This window comes from Hippopotamus amphibius, chromosome 16 (assembly GCF_030028045.1).
Source record: "Hippopotamus amphibius kiboko isolate mHipAmp2 chromosome 16, mHipAmp2.hap2, whole genome shotgun sequence".
NCBI classification, from domain to species: Eukaryota; Metazoa; Chordata; class Mammalia; order Artiodactyla; family Hippopotamidae; genus Hippopotamus; species Hippopotamus amphibius.
The window spans coordinates 47,515,079-47,536,325 of record NC_080201.1 but is presented as its reverse complement, the minus strand read 5'-3'; the positions used below and the strand labels follow the sequence as shown (position 1 = coordinate 47,536,325).

At 54.5% G+C, this 21,247-nt stretch overlaps 3 protein-coding genes across 11 annotated transcripts in view; 1 reads left to right on the top strand and 2 right to left on the bottom strand.

The window, feature by feature from the left end:
• The first annotated feature begins 67 nt into the window (after positions 1-67).
• Positions 68-1,732, top strand: POLR2I (RNA polymerase II subunit I). Its single transcript, XM_057712589.1, has 6 exons — positions 68-578; positions 660-714; positions 1,018-1,091; positions 1,179-1,253; positions 1,327-1,378; positions 1,626-1,732. Exons 1-6 carry the CDS (start codon positions 520-522, stop codon positions 1,686-1,688), a joined length of 378 nt encoding a protein of 125 aa, XP_057568572.1. The 5' UTR covers positions 68-519; the 3' UTR covers positions 1,689-1,732.
• OVOL3 (ovo like zinc finger 3) lies at positions 1,704-4,467 on the bottom strand. Its single transcript, XM_057712578.1, is given in 4 exon segments — positions 1,704-1,991; positions 2,487-2,688; positions 3,524-3,625; positions 3,628-4,467. Coding segments are annotated over 4 exon segments (642 nt in total). The 5' UTR covers positions 3,757-4,467; the 3' UTR covers positions 1,704-1,782.
• A 232-nt stretch (positions 4,468-4,699) lies between these two features.
• Positions 4,700-21,247, bottom strand: part of WDR62 (WD repeat domain 62) — a 48,221-nt gene continuing 31,673 nt past the window's right edge. The window contains exons 17-33 of one of the 9 annotated variants that reach the window (XM_057712293.1): positions 21,130-21,241; positions 20,971-21,034; positions 20,224-20,349; positions 19,072-19,205; positions 16,803-16,855; positions 14,608-14,826; positions 12,836-12,963; positions 12,394-12,497; positions 11,931-12,038; positions 11,517-11,651; positions 11,107-11,221; positions 10,843-10,984; positions 10,713-10,764; positions 9,847-10,530; positions 9,134-9,291; positions 8,740-9,040; positions 4,700-5,510 (exon numbers count right to left, since the gene is read on the bottom strand). In XM_057712293.1, coding sequence (XP_057568276.1) covers positions 8,777-9,040; positions 9,134-9,291; positions 9,847-10,530; positions 10,713-10,764; positions 10,843-10,984; positions 11,107-11,221; positions 11,517-11,651; positions 11,931-12,038; positions 12,394-12,497; positions 12,836-12,963; positions 14,608-14,826; positions 16,803-16,855; positions 19,072-19,205; positions 20,224-20,349; positions 20,971-21,034; positions 21,130-21,241 — 2,598 coding nt within the window. In that variant the 3' untranslated portion in view covers positions 4,700-5,510; positions 8,740-8,776. Of the gene's footprint in view, positions 5,511-5,534; positions 9,041-9,133; positions 9,292-9,846; positions 10,531-10,692; positions 10,765-10,842; positions 10,985-11,106; positions 11,222-11,516; positions 11,652-11,930; positions 12,039-12,393; positions 12,498-12,835; positions 12,964-14,607; positions 14,827-16,802; positions 16,856-19,071; positions 19,206-20,223; positions 20,350-20,970; positions 21,035-21,129; positions 21,242-21,247 lie in introns of those variants that run through there. The other 8 variants (XM_057712292.1, XR_009049712.1, XR_009049713.1 and 5 more) reach the window with 8 other exon arrangements.

Sequence of the window (21,247 nt, the reverse complement as noted above, 5' to 3'; positions counted from 1 at the left end):
GCGTCTCCTCGCCGCCGCCAGGAAGGGGGCTCTCCGGTAGTCGGGGGTAGGTCCAGCCAATCCTGAGAGGTGCACAGTTCTTCCAATCGTGGCACGAGAAACGGCCTGGCGGGCGCAGGCTGAAGCCGAGGAAGGACTGGCGAGAGCTACCCGAGTCCGCGAAGGGTAAACTCGCGCATGTGCACTGGCCTTCAGCCCGCAAAGAGCCAAAGGCGTCTTCATTTATGCTCAGGACTTTGAGGGGTACGTGACGCATCATTTTACCGGCTCCCGTACCACACTATTTTGTAAGCTGGGGGAGCGAGGCCCAGGAGGTGGAAACAGTTATTCTAGGATATCGAGGGATTGACGCAGGTGATTAATCAAACCTCAGCGCAGAGAGGCGAGTACAAAGCCGCTGGGAGCCAGCACTTGTGTGCAGCTCCGCCCCTCTTTTGGCGAAGCGAGGAGATCTGACCCTTCCCGCGACCTGTCCCGCGGCGGAGCAAGCGCGGAAGGCTGGGCGGGCCGCGAGTCGCTATGGAACCCGACGGGACCTACGAACCCGGCTTCGTGGGTATTCGATTCTGTCAGGAATGGTGAGACCCGGCCAGCACTGGGGAAGGGGAGCAAATAGTGGCCCCAGTACTGACCTCTGACCCCCCTCCCCCTCCCCACAGTAACAACATGCTTTACCCCAAGGAGGACAAGGAGAACCGAATTCTGCTCTACGCGGTGAGCGCGAGCCCGCCGGGCGCCCGGGTCTTCCATGACCGACACCCTGGTTCCCAGCGTGGCCCCGTCCTACTCCCAGTGCCGCCCCCAACCTGTCCTGGTTTAGCCGCCCGACTCTCCCCCTAGTGAACCCGACTTTCTTGTCTTCCCCATCCGGGAGGTGATCCTCGATTACACCCCATGAATCCCAGCCTCGAGACGCCACCCCCTAGTCATCCCCTCCGTGGAAGACCCTGCCCTTCCTTCCATTCCCATCGGGGATCTCTCTGTGACCCCCTTCCCGCCACACCCACCCTCTCGCAGTGCCGGAATTGTGATTACCAGCAGGAAGCCGACAACAGCTGCATCTACGTTAACAAAATCACGCACGAAGTGGAGTGAGTGGCAGGACCGGAGCTCGGGGACGGGGTTGTTGGCTTGGGAGGCCTGGTCTAAGCATAATTATTCACCCTCCATTCTCTCAGTGAACTGACCCAGATCATCGCTGATGTGTCCCAGGACCCCACGTTGCCGCGGACCGAAGACCACCCGTGCCAAAAGTGAGCGCGCAGCTGGTACTGGGGAGGGAAGGGAAGGGAATGGCAGGCTCTGAGCGGCTGTCTGTCTCCTCAGGTGCGGCCACAAGGAGGCGGTGTTCTTCCAGTCACACAGTGCTCGGGCCGAGGTGAGTGGCTTGAGCAAGGCTTTCTAGGTGGGCCTGCTCCTTCCCCGGGGGTGGGGATACCAATACTGGGGAGACCTTGCCCTTCCAGCCATCCTGAGCTGGACCTTTAGCACTGGGGAAAGCCCCCTAGTCTGTTCTTTTGGGGTGAGGCTTTTCTGGATGGAGGTTCTGTGTTGTACACCCCCCACCCCCAACACCCTCCTCACGTGGATCTAGACCCTTCCTAACCATGCATCCTTTCTGCCAGGATGCCATGCGCTTGTATTACGTGTGCACGGCCCCACACTGCGGCCACCGCTGGACCGAGTGAACCACTCTCCCCCTTGTGTAATAAATGCTGTATTCTCTGCGTGCCTTTCCTCTGTTTATTTCCCTCTCATGGGTTGGACACGGGGTTCCCAGTCTCAGGCAGCGCGGTGCAGGGCACGGTGCTGCGCGTAGGTGTCGGGCCTCGAGCTGGTAAAGCCGCAGTCCTCACACACGTGCAGCTTCTCACGGCGCTCACGATAAGCGTAGCTCGCTGGCTGCCCGTGCACCTTGGCAAGATGCGCTTCAAGTGAGCAGCGCTGCGTAAATGCTTTCCCACAAGCTCCACAACGGAATGGCCGGATCCCTGCGCAGGTGGGCCAGAGGGAGAGAGGACAGACAGAGCAATGGCTCGCAGACCAGACCTCCTCCACCTCTCCCTCTGTGAGCATTTCTCCTTTCCTATTCCAAGTTCGCCAGACCTCGGCCAGCATCCCACCATTTACTACCTCCGCCCAGAGCAAACATGGGCCAGACACCTGTGTCCCCACCCTCCTCACCAGGATGTTCCCCTGGAGGGGAAGGTGGAAGGATTTCCCTTGCACCCTTCAATCTGGGACCTGAATCCTGTAACTAGTACCTGTTTTCACCGTGTATCTCTCAGCAGGCCCCTAGCTTGGCACCACCTGACACCCAGTGGCTGGGAGCTGAGGTGCGTGGTGTTCCCAGCCTCCTGATGGCTGAGTCTGTGCCCCACAAACACAAGTGCCACTTGTGCACGGAACTCAAGTGCACGGAACCTCCACATCCATTTTGTTCCATCTCCTCGCAGCAGCCCCTCCCAGTCTCTGCCACTGCTCACCTGTGTGAGTCCTCATGTGCCGTTTGAGGTCGAAGGCGTCGTGAAAGCCCTTGCCACAGCAGTGGCACACGTGGCGGCGGGCAGGGCTGTGGCACTTGAGGTGCCGGGTCAGCATGCGCTGTAACGGGAAGGCCTTGGGGCAGAGCGGGCAGCCAAGTGTCCCAGGGCCCCTAGAAGTGGCTGTCAGAGTGCCCTGGGAGGGCTGTTGGAGGGACATGGGAGTTAGGACCCCACCCCACCCCTCCACTGGACCAAATGGAGCGCCTAGAACTGAAAACCAAGGACGTCTGGGAAGGCTGGAGACTGCAGTTTGTATATACAAATGCCACCCCTCTCCAAGGCCTTCCCTGACCACTTGGCCCCCATTGCCCTTACCTTGTTTTATATTTCTCCATAGTACATACTATCTTCCAACATAATATTTCCCCCCCTAATTTTATTATCTATACCTGCAGCTCTCACCAGATTATAAGCTTCAGGAAGGAATGAGTTTTTATCTTACTCCTAAACACCCATTGCCTAGAACAGTCCTGGCTCCCAATAAAAACTGAAATAGTCTCCAGCACATTTACATCCCGCCTAGGGCTTTCCTTCCAGTGCATGCACAGCTGATATCCCTTCTGAGAGGCCCCAAAGCTCCTCCCTCATCCCCATCACAGCCAGGGTATGTCAGGACCCTTACCCCAGCACTCTGGCCCCCATCCCACTCCTGTCACCTTGTCTAATTCTCTGACATAAAGCAAATCACCATCCACTTACTGGTTTCAATCCTTACTGGTTCTTCTGCCCTGCTGGGCAGAGAGTCCCTGAGGGCAGGGGCTGTGGCTGCCCACCCTTGGGAAAGGGTACTTGGAATGAGGCCTGACAGTGAGCCCACAACTAAGAAAGGAAAGGCATTCCCAGCAAAGAGGACAATGCATGGAAAGGTCCTGAGGCTGGAGGGGCATGTGGGGATAAGGGGCAGGCAGGTTCTCTGGAGGCTGAGAGTAGGCAGGGGTGAAACCGAGCAGGGTCTCATGGGCCAGCTACAGACTCACCGCTGCCCAAGAGTCCCCTCGGCTGGAAGGCTGGTGTGCCAGCGGCCCCCCCAGGCTGCTGCAGTCTGAGGAGAGAAGCCAGATGGTGATGCTTTGTGTCTCCCCTGCCCATCACCTCCAGGCCCAGTGAGGGGCCCACCTGGGACATAGGCATCTCCCCGGAGCTGGTCAGGCAGGTGGCCCCAGTTGGGTGGCTGTGGACGCCGACTCCTGACCAGGAAGACACGGGGCATCACCTCCAGGGACAGGGAGATGGCTCCACACACACACACACGGCTGCCTCCTCCACCTGCTGTCAGACCTCAGGCCCAGGATGACTATCCCAGGTGGGAAGGAAGGGGGAAGCCACAGAGAAGCCTCATTCTCTCCATGCAAATTTTGTGACAGGCTCAGGGGGCAGATTTAGCTGGCTCCAGTTACCTCTGCCTTGGGCCCTGCCATTCCTCCCTATTCTCCTCTGCCATGTTCCTAAGGACACTCTCCAGCCTCTAGGGGAAGACAAGCGCTAGGGCCCCCAAGGAAGTCAAGCAAGGGCAAAACTGGAACCTAGGTGGCTCTTGGGGGTGGGGAGAGGAAACAGAGACCCCAGTGGGGCTGAGTGTCTTTCCATAGTACCAGCAGGGTCTGTTTGCCAAGCAAATCAGTCACTACTGGACATCCAACAGCCTGCTTGGTTATTCAAATCACAGCAGCTGTCTGAGCAAGCAGGGGAGGAGGTGACTGTGATTGCTTGCTCCACAGGGTGGAGGGAGAGCAGAGTCCAATTGGTAAGGTCAAAGTGAGGCTCCAGCCTGTGCATCAGGCAGGAAGCTCTACCTCTCTGATCCTCGGATGTCCAGAGCTGACGTTCAGCCAGAAGCACTGTTCAAATGTAGCAGGTATCACAATACTGGTTTGTTACTAGTCCAACTCCCAATAACTGCACGGAACACCACTCTCTCACTCTCCAATGGTCCATGAACTATAGGTGGTCACCTGACACAGCCAGGGGATCCCAGGACCCTTACCCCAGCACTCTGGCCAGGTTCTGTTCTAGATTGGTCATTGGCTTCTTAGCCAGGGGTTAAAAGTTTTTTTTTAAAGATTTATTATTTATTTGTTTTTTATTTTTGGCTGTGTTGGGTCTTCATTGCTGCACACCGGCTTTCTCTAGTTGTGGTGAGCAGGGGCTACTCTTCGTTGCGGTGCACGGGCTTCTCATTGCAGTGGCTTCTCTTGTTGTGGAGCACAGGCTCTACATGTGTGTGCTTCAGTAGTTGTGGCACGTGGGCCCTAGAGCGCAGGCTCTGTCGTTGTGGCACACGGGCTTAGTTGCTCTGTGGCACGTGGGATCTTCCCAGACCAGGGATCGAACCTGTGTCCCCTGCATTGGCAGGCAGATTCTTAACCATTGCGCCACCAGGGAAATTCCAGGGGTTAAGGATTTTGAATATTCCCTATGCTTACTTTCTCTCACTCACTCACCCAACAATTTTCTGCATTCCAACTATAGGCCAGGCCTAGCTCAGCACTGAAAATGAAGACATAACTTGGTCCATGGGGGGAGACACACCAGTGACAGCCCAGAATGACCAAGGCTATGATGGGGGAAGCACAGGCAGAGTAACCCAATGGGAAAAAGCCAGGGGGCTCAGGGAACCCAGGAGAGGCTTCTGATCCAGGCTAAGGGTTCAGGGATGACTTCCTAGGTGTAAGCCTTGAGGGAAGAAGAGGTTTCTGGTAAACAGGGAGGGTTTTCCAGGCAGAGGAACAGTCTATAAAAGTCTATTCATTTCTTCACATTCCCTGAGAGTCAGTCTTGCTAATTCATTTGTGGAAGCGACAGAGGAAGCTCTGGAAGTCTGCTGGCCCAGAGCTTTGCCAATGATCTCTGCAGGACCTGGGCCAAGTCACGTCTTGTCTTGCTGAGCCTCAGATCCTTCATCTGGAAATGGGGCTAAATGAGTCTTCTCATCATTGGTTTGTGTTGAAATTTCATGTAGATCACCTGGGGAGAGGGTCTGGCATGTGGCAGACATACAAACAGGGGTTGTTCGAAAGTCTTGAAGGGTGGGGTGACTAGGCAAGCATCTGAGTTTCAGTCAGCCCATGTAAAATGGGATTTTCTGGCCGCACTGCACAGCTTGTGGGATCTTAATTCCCTGCCCAGGGATCGAACCTGCTCACCTTGCAGTGGAAGTGCGGAGTCTTGACCTCTAGACCACTAGCAAAGTCCCTGTAAAGTGGGATTTTAAGTGTCTCCATCTCCTAACTGTTGGACTTTACGCAGCCGTGACTGGTGTGCCTGGCCTGGGTCTGGCGGCCCAGTATCTAGGACCTGTCCGATGTGGGGCCAGATGCACTGGGGTCAGATGCACTGAAGAACGAGCCAGTGAGAGGGTTACAGGAGCCATTTTGTTCCTCTCAGGTGCCCAGTTCTGCATGCCCAACCCCATGTCTCTTGGGACAATTGGCTCTTGAGTTGTTGCTGAAAACACATTAGGGAGAGAACCCTGGGGCCTGGTATCTTTACTTGCCCCCAGGTCCCCTTTCTGTCCTGCTGTGTCCTGGGAGGCTGACCTGGGTGGGTGGCATTATTTGGGCTCCTGTTCCCTCTGGCTTCCAGCAGGGTTAAGACAATGGGGAGCCGGGTAGACGATGGGGGAGGGGTTCCCCCAACGCCCTCCCTGTGGGGTTGCCAGGAACACAGCTCCTCTCAGGGCAACTCTCTCCAGGATTTGCTCTTCTGGGCTCCACTTTGCTCCCTGTGCCTTGTGGCCTGAGCGGGGAGTAAGAGCTCTCCTCTGGTACCAGTCTGGAGTACTGTACTGGCCCTGAGGTTTCCCTGTTCCCTGCCCACATCTCTGCAAATGATCCCTTTGCTAAACTCTCTCTGCAATATCCCACATGAGCATGCTGTCCTCTCCCTGCTGGGACATTGTCATATGCACACACATTCATCAGCAGTGGTTTCTTAACCAGTCGGTTTGTCCAAGGAAAGTCTGGTCCTTCCAGGGCTGAAGAGCTCCGCATTAGGAGGTGGTGACTGACGGACACACTGATCCTCTCTACCAGCCCACCTTCCTTTTGTGCTGAGAACCCAATTTTGTTGGAACATTAACATGCCCAGGACAGGGGAGATGGCTGGTCCAAGAAAATTAAAGCTGTCTCCATTCCTGTTGCCTGCAACTGCTCTGAAAGGGAAGGCAGCAAAGAAAGCTTTGTACTTTTTTTCCCACTACCCTGGTGGCTGCCCTGGTTTGTGCCTTTGCTCCTGGTTGGGTGAGGGTGTACTGTTGGGAGCTATGGCAGCCTTGTTGCCACCATGAGGACCTAAGCTAGAGAGTGAAACCAATGCACAGTGAATGAAACAAGCAGGAACAGAATCAAGAGTAAAATGTCCCTATAGCTTGGGGCCCTGTAAGCCAGGTGTTTGCTCCCTGGAGTTGAAGACTTAACAATGATACAGGGTGGGAGGAGGGGTAAAATCCATGAGGGATAGAGGCTCAAGGTGGTCCCCTGGGTGTCCAGGGGCCTGGACACCAATTGCCTTAGAGATCTTAGGCATCTGTGGCCAAGCCAGGCAGGGGCAGGGCAAGTGGGTCTCCAGTCTGCAGGGGTGGCCGGTGAGCCACAGCAGGAAACGTCCTGGCAGAAGTATGGCCCACCTACAAGTTCTGGACCGCCTGGGCTCCCTAAGGCAGGGAGAGGGAGCCTTGAGAAATAAACAATACTGGGCATCTTCCCAAACACCGAGATCAGGGATTTTGTTTAGGGGAAAAAAACTGTATTGTGAATGTGTCTTGGATTCAAATGTCATGAAGCAACAAGGCTGTGCCCAGTGGGACCCATTCTTTCTCCCACCTCCTCTCCTACCCTCTCCCTGAGCTCACTCCATTCCAGCCTCCTGGCTTCATTACTATTCCTTTCATGTATGTCTGAGCTTGCCATCGGGCCTTTGCATTGGCTATTCTGTCTGCCTGAATACTTGCCCAAGTGTCCACATGGCCTGTGCCCTCTATCAAGCCTCAGCTCCAGTGTCACCTAAGAAAGCCCTTTAACCAACATAGGGAATTCCCTCAGTTTACGTACAGTTAGACAGTTATTTTAATTCCTGTCGTGTTTCACTTTCTAGAAGGTGAATGCCATGAGGGCAGACGCTTTGCTTGTCCTGTTCCTCACTTTCCCCAATATGTAAAAAAGTGACAGCAGCTGGGGCCAGTAATTCCTGGGGGCTGGTAGGATTTTTTCAACAACTGCATAATTGCTTCAATGTTTACAGGGGCAACAGAGGGCCACATCCCCTTGTTGAAGAGTCTGGCTCTACCACCAAGCAAGCCTGGTTTGAGTCTTAGCTCTGTGGTATCCTAGGCGAGACACTGGATCTCTCTGAGCCTGTTTCTGGTGGACCATGATCACCAGACAGAGCAGGAAGGAACTCACAGGCAAGTGGGGGTTCAGGCCAAGCAGGCGCGTGGTAGGACTGTGCTTTAGGAGAGGGCCCTGCTCTTGCTGGCTTCCTTTTATAGACTTGGGACAGTGAGGGCTTCTGTGGCCACAAGAGTGGCCTTCTTAGCAGACATGCCATGTGGCTAGATGCCTGCTGCCTGGGGAGGCTGGTACTAGTGCTGGGAGCTCAGGGGATGTTGAAGCTGGACACAGTCCTGCTGGGGAAGGATTTACTGGTCCCAGCTGCTGGGTATCCTTGGTACGCTGCCTGGATTGTCCAGTGGGTGAGCCTGTTTGTCCTTGCTCACTTTCCCCTGCTGCAAATGGGGACAAAAGCCTGGCGCTCACAGGATCCAGCATGGGCCTGGCCCAGGGGCTGTCAGACGGTGTTGTGGCAACATGTGAACTGGTGGCCAGGGTCTGGCACGTGGTGATCACAGTGCCTCCAGTGGGTTCTTGGGCATCAGACGGGAAGAAGGGCTGGCCCCTCCCTAGGATACAGCTGGGCCCCACTGGGCAAGAAGCACACGTGACTCCACAGCAACTCCTTGGGCTGGGGACAGGTGATGGGGGAGCCAGGAGCTGGGGTCATCATTACTGCAGTTTCCAAACAGTCCTGTGTTCCCCACGACAGAGTCCTGGATCAGGGCCTGGCACTGGGGCATCTGTGAGTTCCCTGGGCTCTCTACCCCCTCTCCCTGCATCCATCCGAAGGGGGCTTTGCAGATGCGCCAGGACAGGCACCAGGAACCACGCCTCCAAGCTGTCAGTTTATTTGCTTAAAATACCTATTTCTTCAGCTACGGTGGAGGGGGCTGCTGGCCCTCAGTCCCCCCGTGCCTTCCTCCGCACGGCCTGCACCAGAAGCTCCGAGTAGTGTTCCAGCAGGGCACGCAAATCTGGGTTGGCCAGGGGGCACAATGTAGGTGGGGAGGGGGGGCCTGGGCTGGGCAGGGTCTGGGCTGCAGCCACATGGGTCCCAACCACCCAGTCGTTGGCCTCTAACTGGCTGTGGATCCAAAGGAAAGTGGAAGCCAGCTCAGTCCGTGCCTGCCTCTGCGCGGCGCTCACCTCGTCACTGGAGACCATCTGCAAGGGGTGCCCATCTTGTTAGGGGCCACCCAGGCCAGGCAGTGCCGGGAGCCCCTCGGCCCTTTCCCCTGACCCTGAGGCTTGGCTCACCAGCTGGTAAAGGTCCAGGGCTTCTTGGAAGGCAGTCTGCAGTTTGTGCACGATGGTCCCCACATTGCTTAGCCCAAGGGAGTCTGGGGGTAGGACCCCAGCTGGCACCCTGGGTTCCCCGCAGTGTCCAGCGCAGCCCTGGACTGGACTGAGCACATCTGGGGATGGAGGGGAGGAAATAAGAAAGACATTTCTACTTTCTAGCTGCTCTAAAGAGGCCAGGGTGGCTGGGCTGATCCCAACTGTTGTCTCTCGGCCTGGGACACTTTCCTCAGTCCCCAAGGCTCCCTTCCCACCCCTCCTGCAGGTCTCTGCTCAAATGCCACCTTCTCCCTAAAGCCTTTTCTCATCATGCTGTTTGCAACTAACCACTGCGCGTACCTGTCACTCCCTAAACCCTTTCTTTCTCTTCTTTTTCTCCTTAGCACACATCACTTCGTGATACACTTAACACTTTTCTTATAGATTTAGTCTGGGTATCTCCCCCAGTTAGGGTATCAATTCTCTGTAGTCTTGTTTACCACCAGATCCCATGTCCCCAGGGCCTAAAACAAAGCCCAACACACACAAGGTACTTGCTAAATATTTAAGGCAATGAATGAATGAATGGCACAGCGCCTGTGGCCAGGTCAAGGGCCCACCTTTGGAGCTGAGCCAGCTGTTACACAGGATGAACGTAGAGGACAATCCCTTGTCCCAAGGATGGTACTCACCAGGGGTGGGCTCCAGGAGGGAGGTGATGCTGCCAGGGACCTCAGGCCTGGCCTCTGGAAGTGGGGGGCTGTTGGGATGGGCAGGGGTATTGAGGGACTCAGGGGCCAGGAACCTTGGGAGAAAGGTGGAGCTGTGGAGCCTCGGGGAGCTCCCATCCACAGGGCTGGGGGCCAGGAAGCTGGCTGTTGTGACCGTGACATTGGACTGGGTGGCCACAGGCTCCTGGGACCAGGTACAGGTGGTGGGAGGCTCCAGTTGGGGTGGGGGCAGCAAGAGCCCATCACAGATGCTCGACAGGGTGAGTTTCAGGTTGGTGCGGGCCTCATGGTTGCCCCGGGAGGGCAGGGCAGGTTCTCGGCCCTCGGTGTCAGAATTGGGTGTCACTGCAGTGATGATGGCCTGGAGCTCCTGGCTCAGGGAGGCCAGCTCCCCCAGGGATGAGGGCCTACAGAGGGGCCTGGCCATCTCAGCCAGGACATTCCCCTCACTGCCCTCGAGGGAAATGCTGCGTGACATCTTGGCACGGAAACTGGCAGTGGCCTCCATATAGGAGCGTGTGGCGGGGGTGTGGACACCCTGAGCCAGGCCTGGAGTGGGTAGGGCTGTGGGTGTAGGAGGCTTCTTGTCTGTGGGCAGCACAGAGGAGGAGGGGATGCAGGGCGCCAGGCCCGTGAGGCAGGGGGCTGGAAAGGAAGCAGGCGGCTTGCTCTCACACCCCAGCTCAGAGCTGAAGGACAAGGACCCCCACCCAGGGTGGCTGCAGGGTCTGAGTGGACCCTGTCCATCCCCACCATGGCTCAGCTAGGCACCCAGGGCCATTTGCTGAGAAGCCCAGGGCTGTTCACCTGGGGATGGGGACACTCACTCAGTGGGCACCAGGCTTCCAGGGTCTCCTCAGCCTTCCCCCCAGAGATGACCTGCAAGCACAGCCTTGTGAGGACGAGCCCTCCCGGCTCCCAGCCCTATGTCTTGAGGGAGGCGGCCCGAGTACTCACGTTGGTCCTGCCTGGGGAGGTGTAGCCAGTACCTGCTCTCAAGGGCTCTGCTCTGGGCTGGCTGCCCCCGAGGTCCGTGAGTTTGACCTCTGGGGATTTCACAAGGTGCAGGGGCAGCCGGGAAGGGAAGGTGTGGGTGAACCTGTAGGGAGGACAATAGGTGGCTGTGGCTGCCCTGGGGGTATCTGGGCACACAGCCCCGCCCTGCAGGGAGACAGAGGGCTGGAAGCTGGGGTGGGGGCTCACTAGTTCACCAGCTCCCACCTGGATGTCTTCTGGAGGCGTGAGAGAAACTGAGCTGAGATGCTCAGCCTGGGATTGAAGAAGTCGTCCTCGGCCTCAGAGGCCTTCAGGTCTCTCAGGGATCCGTGGAAGAGCTCTAGGGCAAGATGCAGAGGGAGCCCTCAGAATCCCTCCAGCCAGCCAGCCCTGGGCCCAGGCAGACCCAAAGACCAGCAGACAGATCCTCAGAAACCCCCATCAACAGACAACACACACCTCGGAAGCAAATGACGCAGGCAGAGGAAACCGTGCAGCTTTGGCTCCTAAGTAAAACGTACGCCCTCCCACCACCCTCGCCAGCCCTGCCAGGGAAAGCCCTATCCTGGAGACGCCTATACTGGGCTCAGCCCTGGATGCCACCCAGCCAGGGGTTAGAGGTGGGCAGGGCTTACCCTCGGGGTGGGCGTCAGTAAGCGTCTCAAAGTGGTGGCGGAGGAACTTCTCTTGCTCAGGAGTCTGGGGCAAGGAGCTGTTGGATATGCTTGGCACCTCAGGCAGGGACAACTCTTCTGCAGCACCTGGGCAACCTGGGGAGAGAGAAAGGGGGTGGAGGAGAGGGAGTGGGCAGGAGAGAACCGTCAACACCATGAGTCAGGGCAGACGCCCTGAAAAAGCCTCTGGCCGCTTAACAATGGGGAAAGCTGGACGCGCCCATCACACACCCTGTAGCCACCGGGTGGAGAAGGAAGGGCTAATGGCTCTGTCTTCTAGGGGAGGAAATTGGGGCTCAGGGGCCACCAAGTGCAGGGCTGATGTCAGGCCAGTGGTTATTTTTCATGACCATCCCCGAATCTGACCCCTCTTACCTGGTGTGGGGGGCATCACCTCAAACTGAGGGTCTGGGTGTGGCTGTGGAGGGGAGGAATGGATGGTGGTGAAGCTGCACTCCAGGTCAGCCTCTGACTCCCCCGACTCTGGAAGAGAGGGTGCGAGTGGTCAGGACCCCAAAGCTGGGTCCTGACTGAGTCAGGTAAGGGGCTCTGGGTCTCAAGGCGTCAGTTTCCTCATTTGGAGAAGCAGGCTGATAAGACCTGTCCCCTATTTTTATGGACCAGCAAGGCTACACTTCAAGGAAGGTGCAGAGCTGGGCTCCCACTGGTGGGCTGCTGGGTTCCAGAATTCTAGGGTGACAAGAGTAGGGACGATGTCTGTCTCTGTGACAGACTCTGAACTTCAGGAAGACTGGATCAAGGTCACCATCAGTGCCCAGAGAGGGGCCTGGCCAAACGAACAGACTACTGCAGGGTATACCGCCTGGCGCTCACTCACCCTCAGGTGGGCTCTGATCCTTCGAGCTGATGGAGGGGACCCTGAGGTAGGAGTCACCTTGCTGGTCTCCAGGCGCCCTCTCTACCTCCTCCACACAATACTCGCTGCAGTGCCGGTGCAGGTGGGGCGAGGGAATGATAACATACTGGTTAGTAAACAACTGGCCCCCACCCAGAACCCCTAGGCATCTGCACCTACTCCTACTGGGAGTACAGGCTTGCCTCTCCTGCCTCCTCCAGAGGCTTCCTGCACCTCTTCCTGGAACCAGGGAGACAGGCAGCAGCAGAGGCTGCAGGGCTCCTGCACCATCTGGGCCTCAGCCGTCTTGCCTCCCTCCTACAGGTCCACTGGGAGAGCGGAGAGCAGTTCTCCCAGGGTGTGACTAACCAGCTGAGGCTTCCTCTCTCCAGCTAGGGCTCCCCTTGGTGCAAAGGACACCCACCTGTCTGTCCCTATGACTGTCACTTCTGTCTCCAGAGGGTAGATGATGAGCTCGCGGGTCTCAGAAGACTCCCTCTGCAGAGGTGTTAAGGAGGGATGCCCGCAGCCATCCTCCTGGGGACTCTCTGACTGTGGGTGAAGAGAGCACAGCCATCAGAGGCAGCCGTGGCAACCAGGACCCCCACAAGCTGCTAGGTTTTCCGCCACACAAGCTGCTAGGTGTTCCGCCAAGACTGACAGTAACAGTAAAGCTGTCGGGGGTGACGGCAGCCCTCACTGTTTTTTTTGTTTTTTTTTTAATTAATTAATTTTTATTTATTGGCTGTGTTGGGTCTTCGTTGCTGCACACGGGCTTTCTCTAGTTGCGGAAAACAGGGACTACTCTTCATTGCGGTACACGGGCTTCTCATTGTGGTGGCTTCTCTTGTTGCGGAACACAGGCTCTAGGCATGTGGGCTTCGGTAGTTGTGGAGCATGGGCTCGTTAGTTATGGCTCGTGGGCTCTAGAGCGCAGGCTCAATAGTTGTGGTGTACAGGCTTAGTTGCTCTGCGGCATTTGGGATCTTCCTGGACCAGCAATCAAACCTGTGTCCCCTGCATTGGCAGGTGGATTCTTAATCACTGTGCTACCAGGGAAGCCCAGCCCTCACTGTCGGAAGCTCCCTGTGAGCCAGGGCCTGGGCCGGGGCCATCATGAGCTCATTCCATGCTGCCCCTGCACCATCAGCCCCCTTACAGATAAGAAATGGGTATGGCTCCTCTAAGAGTCTATTCATATGAAGTTCAAGAATAGGCAAACCAATCGATGGTGAGAGAGGTCAGAATGCTGCTTACCTCAATGGGGGTAGTGATTAGAAGGGCACAAGGAGGTCCCCCCAAGACCCCCTTTCAAGAGGTAGAAAATGCTCTATACTTTGACTCGGGTGGTGGGTACATGGGTGTGTACACAGGTAACAATTCATCGAACAGTATATTTATGATTTGTGCACATAACTGTATGTATATTAGGCCACATAAGAAAACTTATATAATAGAATAAAAAAGAATTTTGTTTGGAAAATAATAGAATAAGAGCTAAAGTTGCTTCAGCACCTTTTAGGGCCCAGACCCTGTTTCTGGCACCGGATTACTGTAAAAGCCCTCTAAGGGCTTTTTTTAGTGACCATTTTAAAAAATGACTTTTGAAATCTTTTTTCTTAGTCATCTTTTTTTTTTTTAATTAGTTAAGTAATTAATTTGGCTGTGCTGGATCTTCGTTGCCGCATGAGGACTCTTTTAGTTGTGGCATGCAGGATCTTAGCTGCGGCTAGACCAGGGATTGAACCCAGGCCCCCTGCATTGGGAGCGAGGAGTCTTAACTGCTGGACCACCAGGAAAGTCCTTTTTTGGTTTTGTTTTTTGGAAATGACAATATTTTTGAAAACCAAAGCCCAGAGAATCAAGCCTTGCTGCAAGTTACAGTGCTGGGAAGGGGTAGGACCAGGGCTCCACCTGCTCAAATGCCCCCCAACTCAGGCATCAGTCTGCCCTCAGGCCCAAGCTCTTAACCCCCAAGTGACTGCCTCCCCACTTCCTGGTCTGCCCTGGGAAGTTTCATTGTGCACCAGGCCCAGGGCTCACCCTCCTGCCCTCTACCATCTCATGTAATTCTCTCGCACCCCTGGAGTGGGACAGTCAGTCTTATTTTCAGAATGAATGCGCTGAGGCCCCAGGTCCTGGGCCAGCAGTCATGGTGCAGGGGCTGTAGGCCAGGCTGGGGCTGGCGATCTGTACCTCACTCAGCAGGCCCACCAGTCTCTGCGACTCCACTGTATCTAGAACGGAATCCTCCAGGCTCTCGGGCTTCATGGGGGTAAAGCAGCAATCCAGGTCCCGGGCATCCAGGATGGTCTTGAGAGGCTCCTGGTCAGCCCGCTCTGCCCAGCGGCCATGTGGCTGGTAGCTGTGCTTGGCGTGGAAGGCCGAGCTGTCTGCCACATCATCATCTCCTAGCTGAGGGTGACAGAGGACGGTCAGGCAGGTGGCCAAGTGCTCACCAACCCCAGTGAGGCCTAGGGACACTGCATGGATCCTCATCCAGCCTCACAGCTTTAAGCATCACTCAGAAACAGCTTCCAGATATTTGTCTCCAGCCTGAACCTTGCACTTAAACTTCAGAAGTGCACGTGCAACTGCTCCACATCTCCACATGGATGTTTAGTGATCTCTCAAGGCAAACATGTTGAAGACAACTGACCTTCTCCCTAAATCTACTCCTCCTAATGCCTTCCCTGTCTCAGTGATTCCTTCCCAGCTGCTCAGGCTCCAAACACTGAGGTCCTCCTTCATTCCTCTTATTCTGTCCCTCATACTTCACATTGTATTTCTTCAGCTCTGCCATCCAAACACATCCAAGATATGACCACTTCTCTTCCACGGTCCCCTACCCAGGTCCTACCCACCCCTGCCTCCTACAAAGACTGGTTTGACAGACAGTGGAGGGGGTGGTGCTTGAGAACTCGGGCTCTGGGGCCAGCCTTCCAGGATCAACCCCACCTCCTCTAATTCCTAGCTTGACTGCAGACAAGTTACTTAACCTCTCTCAGCCTCAGTTCCCTATCTGGGAAATAACAGCGGAAATGAAAAGCCTGCACATCCCTGAGGATTAAACAATACACACAAAAGACTCAAGAGAACCTGTACAGAGAAAGTGTGCTGTGAATATTTGTTGGATGTAATTCCAATTATAATACGCACTGATAAGGGGAAGCTTGGGGGCCTGAGAGATCACAGCCAGATGCCCTGACCTGGTCAGCAGGGCAGGGGTTGATGACAGGGAGGATTTCCCTGAGGAGCTGACATTTAGGATTTCATCTGAGGTCTGACATTTTTCCTTAAATAAATCCTTCAAACCTGGGGTTTAGGATTCTGCTGCCAACTTGTAACCCACCTCCTCCTGGCCTGCCCCTCCCTCAAGTTAATGATCCCTCATTCAATTCCACCTTCATCTTGGTCCCTCTCTTTCTCTCACATCCAGTTGTTCCACTCCACCTTCAAAATCCATCCAGAATCCAACCACTTCTCCCCCCAGGTCCAGCCTCCAACCTGTCCTGCGGGATTATCAATGCACTCTCCTCCCTGGCCCCCCCTGCTTGCCCCCCAGTGTCTGTTTCGCATTTTGAGGCAGCCATAGGGACCTGTTAACACCTGAGTTAGAACATGGCCTTCCTCAGCTCAGAGCCCTCCCTCCTGTCCATCCCACTCAGCTACAGGGGAAAAGATAAGTGGAGAAGGACAATAAGGGGTGTGGAGGGGATGCAGCAAGGGCACACGGCCCCTCACCACCTGGCCCCCGTTGCCCCTCCGAGCCCTTCTCTGCTGTTCTGCCCTTATTCACACTCGACCCAGGTACCGGGCCTCCCTGCACCTCCTGGAACATGCTAATAAGCACGATGCTGCCTCACGGCCTCCGCCCCTGCAGACTGGTCTGTCTGGAACATTCTTGCCCAGGCTCTACACTTCTCACTTGCTTCAGTTCTGCTCAAATATGTGAAGGCTTCCCAGTGAAGCCTTTTCTTTTTACTCTAAAACCGTCACCTCCCCTCAACGCTTCACATTTTCCTTTTCAACTTTTTTGTCCTCTGTGGTACTGATTATCAGTTCCCCAAATACTATACAATTTACTTGTCTAAAGTGGCTGTTGTCCATTTCCCACACTAGAGAATGAGCCTGTGAAGGCAGAGGCTTCATCTGCCCTGCCAGTGCTGTATCTAAGGGCCAGAGCAAGGCCTAGCACAGGGTAGGCACTCAGTAAATACATGTGGCATGAATGAAGGGCTGTCTAAGCAGAGACTGGAAGCATGATAGGGCTTCTCCAGGGAAAGGACACATGTGGAGGGGGAAGGGGGTTCCCAGAAGAACGAGGAGCATGGAGGAGGGCACCCCTACTCTGCCAGGTCCTAGGCTTCCTGCTCCCCAGGCACACTCACCAGACGCTTTGCCCAGAGTGGCAGCTTGCCGTTGGTCAGCAGGCACCGAGGATCTGGAGAGATACACGAAATCCATGAAAAGAGAATAAAGAACCCAAGAGACAATGGGCAACATGAACAGCAGTTCTCCAGAGACAATACAGGAAATGACAGACATCCAAAGATGGTCTGCCTCACTAGTTGTCAGGGAAGTTCCAATTTAAATAATGGGATATAATGTTTTACCCATAAGATTGACCAAAATTAAAATGCTTCAAATGATCAAATGTCAGCAAAAGTATGGGGGAAATGGAGGGCTTAATACTGACTGCTGGGTGGGGCAGTAACTGGATTTGCAGGGCCCCTGAGGTTCTCTTTTAAAATAAAAAGTGTATTGGACTTCCCTGGTTGTCCAGTGATTAAGACTCCACGCTCCCAATGCAGGGGGCCTGGGTTTGATCCCTGGTCAGGGAACTAGATTCCACATGCACGCTGCAACTTAGCGTTCGCATGCCACAACTAAAGAGCCCACCTGCTGCAGCTAAGACCTGGCACAACGAAATAAATACAAATAAAATAAAATAAATATTTTTTAAAAAGTGCAGGGAAACGGAGGACTTAACGCTGACTGCTGGGAGAGGGGGGCACTAAGTGGATTTGGAGGGCCCTTGGGGTTCTCTTTTAAAATAGTCTATCAGACTTCCCTGGCAGTTCAGTGGTTAAGACTTCGCACTCCCAATGAGGGGGCATGGGTTCAATCCCTGGTTGGGGAGTAATGATCCCATATGCCACGTGGTGAAGCCAAAAAAAATAAAACAAATCTTAAAACAAAACAAAACAAAACAAACAGAAAAAATCATGCATTAACCCCAGGATCCAGCAATGCCAGTCCTTGGTCTCTGTCCTGGAGAAACACCCTCACACATGGCCAAGGAGGAGGCCTAGGGGCAGTCAGCACAGCCTCATTCACAGTGGTGTAAAGTCAGAAAACACCCAAGTGCCCACCCCGAGCTCAATCTCTGGTTACACCGATGGTGAAAAGAGGGAGGCCTCTGCTTTGTATTCACCAACCTACAGGTCAGTAAGACAGTTTTGAGAAGAAGATACAGAATATTTGCAGTATTATACAATTTGTGGACACAGATGTTCCCTATGGAAACGCACACATGTAAACTACTGTTCAGGAAAAGGCCTATAAGGATTCACTCCAAACTCATAAAAGTGGCCACCCTGGAGAGGATGGTGGATTGGATGTGAGAGTGGTGACAAAGAAAACGAGCTTACTCTCTATTTGATTTTTTCCCAAGGCTGAATTGTCACATTGCTGTTGCCTACCAATCCGCCATCCACAGGCCCTGCCTGTTTCCTCCTTGTTGGCAGAGTCCATCACCCTCATTAAGAGCACCCAGCGCTTGTCACTGTTCCCTGCCCCTCTCACTGCTGCGGCAATCATGGCCAATGGGACCTGCAAGAAGCCTGCAGTGGGAAAGAGTTTCTTCTCCAAAGGAGATTCCAAGAGGGAATGTCCTCTTCAACCATATCTCTGATGCCTGGAACTTAAGCTGCCACCTTACAACATGAGGGCCTAAGCCAAGGCGATATGCAGAGGGGCAGAAATTTACAGAGGGCCTGGCCTCTCATAAAGTCGCTGAGTTACTACTCTTACCTCTGCCTGAACAAGAGAATCTGGTCTGTCTTCTGGCTAACAATCACCCTGTTTTTCCCCTGGGACACCCCCTTACACCCACCCCTGGTCAGGTGGTTCAAGGGGAGCTGACTAAAGCCTCTGCCCTCAGGGATGACCACATGATTCAGGCCTGGCCAATCACAGTGACTGGCTCAGAAATGGGCAGGAGACTCATAGCAGGAACATGAGTCATGAACACAGGACTTTGAGCTACTGGGAAAGAGGTGCTCTCTTTTCTACAGAGTGTTATAACCTTGAGCTGCCAGGGATACTCTGTCCCTCATACAGGGAGTCTGCCTGAGAGCAAAGTCAACATGGAAAAAAGCAGAGGCAGGAGATGGAGAAACATCTATTTCTTTAACATCACCTGACTACCTGGATCTAGCCATGCCTGAAACAATACTCTCAAATTTTCATTTACAAGAACCAATAAACTCTCTTTCCAGCTTAAGCCAGTGAGAGTCTAGTTGCTATTACCCTGAAAGAGTCCTGAGTGACGTGATTATTGAGCTCAATATGTGCCAGGCTGTGAAAACAAAGTAGTGGCCAAAACCCAGCAATGATCCCTCCACTGAGAGTTCAAAATAGGGCCCCTTTTCCAACCTGGATCTAAGCTCTCTTTTGATGGCGTCTTTAGCAACTCCTCAGGTTCACAGTCTTCCTCCAACTCATCCTCCGTCTGCCCTCCAGGGCTTAGGGAGCAAATCTCGCTGGGCATGGATGCATACGTCTCCTGCCTGAAGCCAGGAAAAAGGACGGCAAGGAGAGAAACGTAAGTAAATGGGGTGGTAGGGGGGACCTGCCTAGGGCTGGGCCCTGTGCTGGGTTCCATGTGAACATACTCTTGGCTTCAGGTCAAGACAGTGCTGGGAGGTCTCACCTGTCATACCTCCTCTGCTAGAAACATATGGCCACAATAAATGAGATGTAACAAAGGCCGGGCTCAAAAAATAAGACAAACTCTTCGAGGGCCAGGCCACAGCAACAGAACAGAAGGCAAAGCAGATAGTAGGGCATGAGTCCTAAGCTGCTGGCTTCTGTGCTGGGAAGTGGGGTTAGCAATGAGATTTTGGCTCCAAGAGCCAAAGAGCTGCCCACTCCCTTGGTGCCTAGATCTGCATTACTGCAAACTCACTGCAAAACAGATGGCCCATGTCAGGCCTGGTCCCCATGGGGAGGCAATGGCAAAGACTCAAGACACAGACAGAGACAGGGACCGCTCCAGAGGCAGGAGAGAGGAAAATTCAAAACCCCCTACTTCAACTGAAACCTCCAAACCAAAGTCCCAAATCAAAAACCAGAACAGGAATTCACTCCAAATAAAACTGGTCTTGCAACATAGACTTAAAAAATACGTTTAGGAAATCAAACTTCCACCGAAGGAACAACTTCCATTAAAAGATTAAGAAGACATCTTGGCTCCACTGGACCCTTCCCTGACCTCCTGCCTCCTCACTGTGGACTAGATCAGGGCCTCCTCTGGTCCCCACAGCCCCCGGGGCTTCCCCACCAGAATGCTCACTGGCTCTTCAAGTATTTTTGCTTTTACACTTCAAAAGCCCTTCTCATACATATTATTATAACTTCATATTCAAAGTCCGTCTCCCCTTCCAGGCCCCGAGGGCACAAAGGGCAGGCCTTGGGGCTGTCTGGGCCATGGCTGTATCCTCAGCCTCACTCCTCATGGGGCCCAGGGCAGGAAGACATCCCTCTGGTGAATGGACAGATAGGGGACGGAGAGGTGGCTGCCAGGACCTGGGGTGGCCGCTCCACTTTCCGTCCTTCGTGCTCTGCTGCTGCTGCTCCCGGTGGTCAATCTCTAGCAAGTGCTGCTTCATGCAGTTGGTGATCTCCAGGCCCAGGTGCCAGATGAACACGCAGCTGCAGAGGCCACGGAGAGATGTGGAATAGGGGGGAACAGTGGGTAAGGAAGCCATCTGACCCTGGAGACACCTGGTTACCACAGCTAAGACCCTACTCTCTGGCCTGGAAAACACCCCCCATCAGCTTAGTGCGGGGCTCCGGACCAAGTCAGGTCTACACCCTGGGTGGGATCCAGGTCATCCCAGCAAACCAAGGCTGCTCTGAAGACCTTGAGACCCAAGGAAGGGGGCTATAAGGAAGGACTGGAGTAAATCAAAGAGAGTGACAAAAGGGACTTCCTCGGATACCAACCATGTGCTACAGAACTTATATATGTCATCTCATTTGACTCTCCCCATACGATTTTCAAGGTAGATGGGGTCATCTCTCTTTTACAGGGGTTCAGAGAGGGGAAATGACCTGCTTGGGGTCACAAGTAATAAGTGGCAGGCCCAGGATATGAACTTAAGGCTGGGCACGCTGTCCGAGGAGACTAAGCTGGCACGCTCAGAGGGCTCTCTGCACAGGCAGGCTGTGGGCATGGGGTTCTGGTGTCTGAGCCCTTGCTCTCCTTGCAGGATAGGTCCCACCCACTCCTAGAAGGAGGCCAAACCAGGGCAGCCTCCAGGCTTTTCCCACCTGTCTCCGGATACTGTGATCAAGTGACGACAATCATAGGTGAACTTCATGCCAGTGACGATTTCTGCAAGCAGAGCAGAGAAGCTGCGCTGGCCTTCTGAGCCACGAGGCTGGGTGGGGGCAGATGGGGAGATGTCCCAAGCAGGGAGGCATACCCACCTGAATGGCCAAACATCTTGGCAACGCACTCGCCCGAGTAAAAGTCTATCACCGAGATGCTTTTGTCAGAGCAGCTTGTGGCCAGGAAGGTGCCTGAGGGGTCCACGTGGACCTGCCG

Coding starts and splice junctions, on each gene's coding strand:
- POLR2I (XM_057712589.1), top strand. CDS start 520: ATGGAACCCGACGGGACCTACGAACCCGGCTTCGTGGGTATTCGATTC. Junction 715..1,017: donor ACCGAATTCTGCTCTACGCG/GTGAGCGCGAGC, acceptor ACCCTCTCGCAG/TGCCGGAATTGTGATTACCA. Junction 1,379..1,625: donor CACACAGTGCTCGGGCCGAG/GTGAGTGGCTTG, acceptor CCTTTCTGCCAG/GATGCCATGCGCTTGTATTA.